Genomic DNA, 5,080 nt, shown 5'->3' on the forward strand with positions numbered 1-5,080 from the left:
CACAGCCACTCGGAGAGCCGGGCCGCCCGCGTCTGCCGCTGCGACCGCAGCTTCTACCGGGCACTGCAGGACCCCCCCTCAGCTGCCTGCACCCGTGAGTACAGCCCCCCCGTGCCCACCCCTGCTGCAGGGGCAGCAGATGCTCCCAGGCTGAGCCCAGCATCCGTGCCTGCTGCCCAGGGAGCTGTAGCAGCCCCTTCAACCCCAGGTCTCCAGGTCTGAGACTCCCTTAGCCGCGCTGTGTTGCAACCCCCTTAGCTCCTCACTGTCCTCTGCCTCATCCTGCTGCTCTGCAAACATCCCTGCCTGAAGTCTGCTCCCTTCCTCTCCTGCACTGGAGCATGGTGACCTTGCCTGCTCACCCACGAGCCAGCAATGCTGGCCACTTGCTGCTGCTGTTTTCCTCTGCAGAAATGCCCAGGGTTGTCAGAGCCCCAGGGGCCACGGGGCAGCACGAGGGTTGCTGTGCTGTCTGTGGGCACGAGGGCTTCAGCTCAGCTCCTGGCTGTGGGCTGCTTTGAGGGGGCTGGTGCTATCAAAAGGGGTCATGAACATGCCAGGAGAAGCCCTCCTCTCTGCAGCTGGTCCAGGAGGGCAAAAAGGTGTTGGGCTGCTAGCTGAGACCAGGGTGAAAGACAAGTCAGTAACATCTGGCTTGGGTTTCCCTGGGAGATACCCACCCAAGACTGCTAATCTCCCCAGGAAACGTGACTTTACCCTTCCCTTTGGATAAGCAGGTCCAGATCTCCACTGTCCAGCCTGTAAATTCCCTGACTCTTCCCCTAAGAATCTCCATGCATGCTCACTGCTTCCTGCTTCCCCCAGAGCAAATCTAAGAGCTTTTGCCTGCCTGGCAGTTGGTGTGCTGATCCAGGACACCATGGCATTTCACCCCCCAGCACTCTCTGTATCTTTGCTGTCCTCTGTTTGGGGACATTTCCCCCCACCAGGGCAGCTCTGCCTTCCCTGCAGCAGGAGAAGCTGGTACAAGACCCACCCTAAGGTGCACGTCCCCGTTGATCCCGAGCTCCGTCGGTCCCGACGTGCTCCAGCTCTGCTTCTTTTCCCAGGTCCCCCCTCCGCCCCCGTGAACCTCATCTCCAGTGTGAATGGCACCTCGGTGACACTGGAATGGGGGCCCCCCCTGGACCAGGGGGGCCGTGCTGACGTGGTGTACAACGTGGTGTGCAGGCGCTGCGGGGCGGGCGCTGCCCAGTGCCAAACCTGCGGCTCCGGGATCCGCTTTGTGCCCCAGCAGAGGAGCCTGGTGCAGGGAGCACTGACAGTCACCAACCTCCTGGCCCACACCAACTACTCCTTTTGGGTGGAGGCCGTCAACGGCGTGTCTGACCTCAGCCTGGAGTCCAGGAGAGCTGCTGTGGCCAACGTCACGACGAACCAGGCAGGTAGGAGGAGCAGGGACCTCGCCCCTCCCCAGGCTTTGCCAGTGTGGGTGATGCTGAGGTTGCTCTGGGGTTGCTCCTGCCAGTGTCTGCAGGAGCCAGAACTCACACCAGGAGCCAAGGGCTGGTTTGGTGATGGGCATTGGACCCCCAGGAGATGTGACCCCCTCTCCTCCCTGCTGCTGGAGGTGGGGTCATAGAGCAGGGTGTGCTGGAAAGAATCTACTGCCCAAGGCAGCTCCTACCTTTCTCTGGTCCATGGTACCCTTTTTCATCCTCCTGTCCCTCCACTTCAGCCTGTAGCCACTGGTGGAGGCTCCTTTTCTGCAGGACACAGGGGCACAGAGATTGACAGGAACACTAAGTGAAGCGTGAATCCTTCAGGCTGTTCCTCCAGCCTCCTGTCCTCTCCCCAAGGGCCAAGCAGCACTTCAGACTCTGCTTTTAGCTGACACCAATGCCAGGCCCTGGCAGGTGACAGCAGCATTTTCTGGGAAAAGTCTCATCTTTGCAAATCCCTTGCTGTGAAATGCTCTTTCCCCTGGAAATAGGTCTGAAAAATCTTCTAGCCCAGATGGGCCAGGACTTTGCTCCAGGGTCACCTGGGCATGTCCCCAGAGCAGAGCCCAGCCAAGATCCTTTCCATGGGGCACTCTGGAGGCAGAAGGGACAGGGCAGGAACTGGCCCCCCTCTTGTTAATCCTCCCAGTTGGAAATGAGCCCACGAGAACTTTCCAGGATGCTTGGTCCCTTCTGCTCTCATGGTGGTGGTGCCAGCAGGAGAAACACAGGGAGCCTTGCTGGGTTAGCTCATGGCTGGCAGGAGAACAAGGGCCTTTTGTTCCAAATGCCTGCCCACAGCACTTCTGCAGCCCTCCAAGGAGCCCACATGGAAGCTGCTCAGTCTTCATGTCTTGCTCCTTCATGATCCCCCCAAGCCCTGATGAGCAGCATCAGCATCACCCCTCGGAGAGGGATGCTCTGGGGAAATGCTGAACATTCCCAACCTCTCTGCTGGGAACTGGATGCTGAGCAGGTGCTGCAAAACCAGCGGGGGTGGGAATTTTGGCAGTTTGGAGGTTTAGCTGATGGTGATTTCTGCTTCTCTGAGGAGCCAGCCCAAAGCTGAGCTGAGCTTTAACTGCTGCCTCTCAATCCCTGGGTGCCCCATCTCTGCTGCAGCCCCTGCAGCCTCCTTTGGTCTCTGTGCTGCTCCAGTGACACCCTTGAGCTGCAGTTCCATCTTCCCCTGAGCTGCCACTTCCCATTTTTCCTCTCTCAGTTGGGGTCATCAGGTGTGCCTGGCCCTTTCCATGGGTTGGATCCTATGACTGGCACTCTCTGGAATCCTTCCAGGGGAAATATTCCCAGCAGGAAAAGAGGCTGGTGACTTGGGTCCTCCAGCTGTGGCAGCTCCAGTTGGGACACAGCAGGTACAAGGACCAATTCACAGGCTCCCAACCCAGGCCCAAGCAGATGACAAGTATCTCAGGGCAGGAGAGCACCCCAGGGCACCTTTAGGTGGATGTTCAGTCCCTGATCACCCCTCTGGGCCTTCTTTATCTCCCCTTTCCACCTCCCCCTTTCACTCCCACCCTTCCCCAGCTGGGGCAGGGGAAGTCAGAGTTCCACCAGGGATCTCCACAATCTCCTGCAGCCCCTTCTCCTTTCAGGCCCCAGGTCACACAAGATGCCAGTGTCCCCTCCTGCCTTCACTGCTGGGACAGTGCTCCCTCTTCATCCTACTGGAGCCTGTCCAGTCCATGAAAGCCTGTTTACAAGTCCTTCCCCAGCACTCATCCCCACATGGCTTTAATGAGCACAGAGGTTTTAAAGCAGGAGTCCTGCATGGGGCTCCAGTAGCAATTCCTCCCCGCTGTGTCCTGCTGTCCCCAGCCAGGCAGGACCCTCCCAGCAGGCACCTCACATGCTGCTGTCTGCATCTCCAGCCCCGTCCCAGGTGGTGGTGGTCCACCAGGAGAGCACGGGCCAGAACAGTGTCACCTTGCTGTGGCAGGAGCCAGACCAGCCCAACGGCATCATCCTGGAGTACGAGATCAAGTACTACGAGAAGGTAACACCACAGACTGGTCCCAGCCCGGTGGACTTCATAGAAACATGGGATGGTTTGGGTTGGAAGGGACCTTAAAGATCATCTAGATCAATCCCTTGCACGGGCAGGGACACCTCCCAGCAGCCCAGGCTGCTCCAAGCCCCATCCAACCTGCCCTTCAACACCCCCAGGGATGGGGCAGCCACAGCTTCCCTGGGCAACCTGGGCCAGGCTCTCACCACCCTCACACCAAAGAATTTCCTCCTCGTGTCCAACCTAAATCTCCCCTCTTCCAGTTTTAATCCATCCCCCTTGTCCTCTCACCCCCTTTCCTTGTCCCAGGTCCCTCCCCAGCTTTTCTGGAGCCCTTTTACATACTGGAAGGTGCTCTAAGGTCCCACCAGAGCCTTCATTTAGATGCTTCAGTTTAAATCCCACTGACGCAACTGCTGCCACCAGCCAGCCTTGCCCAGAGGACTCTTTGGGAAGACCTTCCCATCGCCGTGCTGCTGCAGCAAGGTTTTTGGTGTTGCTTTTCCCCAGGACAAGGAAATGCAGAGCTACTCGACCCTGAAGTCCAAGGGCACCAGTGCCACCATCTCTGGGCTCAAACCCGGGACCCGCTACGTGTTCCAGGTCCGGGCTCGCACCTCCGCGGGCTGCGGGAGGTTCAGCCAGACTGTGGAAGTGGAAACTGGGAAGCCAGGTGAGGGTGTGCAGCTGTGGGATGCTGGAAACGTGGGACAGGGAGCCTGGGAGATGGATGGTGGTGATGCCCGTGGCTGTGGCTCCTCTGCCCTGCAGGGAGGGAGGTTGAAGGCACATCTGGGGTTTCAGCTTGCAGGGCTTTGGAGTTGCCTGTCTGAGATGCACTTGTGCACTATAGAGAGGGGGGAGGAAGGGCAGCAGTCAGGGCTGGAGGGCCTGGGGAGGGCCTGAGGCTCCAGACTCCCCTCTGCACTGGTCTGCTGAATCACCATGGCTTTCCCAGGTCTGCCCTTGGTTTCCCCGTGTGTAAATGGTCACTGCACACCGGGAGAGCTCCCAAGCTGGGGCTGGCTGGGGAATGGTGCTTTACCTTTGGAGATGTTGACCATGCTGGGTGTTGAATTTTGGGAGCTCAGCAGAGCACTCCCCACTCCTGCTCGTTCCCTCCCTGCCCTGCTTCTTCCAGTCTCTCTCCACTATGACACGATGACAATTGTCTGGATCTGCCTGACACTCATCACTGGGCTCGTGGCACTGCTGGTGGTGCTCATCTGCAAGAAGAGGTGAGTGTTGGACAAAGCTTGGGGTGGTGCCTCAGCCAAGCAGGACAGGAGGGATGGGAGAGCTTGGGCACAACTCTTCTCCTCTCAGTTTTGTCCAGGGCAGCCACAGGTCAGGGGTGAGTGAGTGAGCAACCAAGAGGCTTCATTTAGAAGTCACCAGGTCTCCACCTTCCCTGGGGCAGAGCTGGTCCCCGGACCTTCCCCACTATGATAGCCATGGTGATAGTGATAGCCACAGTGATAGCCACAGTGATAGCCACAGTGATGGCCACAGTGGTAGCCACAGCCATAGTCACAGTGATACAGTCACAGTGATAGCCAGAGCCATAGTCACAGTGATGGCCACAGGGGTA

The 5,080-nt window shown here is 58.5% G+C and overlaps 1 protein-coding gene across 1 annotated transcript in view; it reads left to right on the forward strand.

Moving 5' to 3' along the window:
* Positions 1 to 5: 5 nt before the first annotated feature.
* LOC104387763 (ephrin type-A receptor 8-like) overlaps positions 6 to 5,080 on the forward strand; it is a gene marked incomplete at its 5' end in the record, with an annotated part of 16,755 nt that continues 11,680 nt past the window's right edge. The window contains 4 exons of the mRNA XM_009996552.1: positions 6 to 94; positions 1,071 to 1,406; positions 3,353 to 3,477; positions 4,000 to 4,162. Coding sequence (XP_009994854.1) covers positions 6 to 94; positions 1,071 to 1,406; positions 3,353 to 3,477; positions 4,000 to 4,162 — 713 coding nt within the window. The remainder of the gene's footprint in view (positions 95 to 1,070; positions 1,407 to 3,352; positions 3,478 to 3,999; positions 4,163 to 5,080) is intronic.

This window comes from Chaetura pelagica, unplaced genomic scaffold, assembly GCF_000747805.2.
Source record: "Chaetura pelagica isolate M959 unplaced genomic scaffold, ChaPel_1.0 scaffold494, whole genome shotgun sequence".
In the NCBI taxonomy this organism is placed as follows: domain Eukaryota; kingdom Metazoa; phylum Chordata; class Aves; order Apodiformes; family Apodidae; genus Chaetura; species Chaetura pelagica.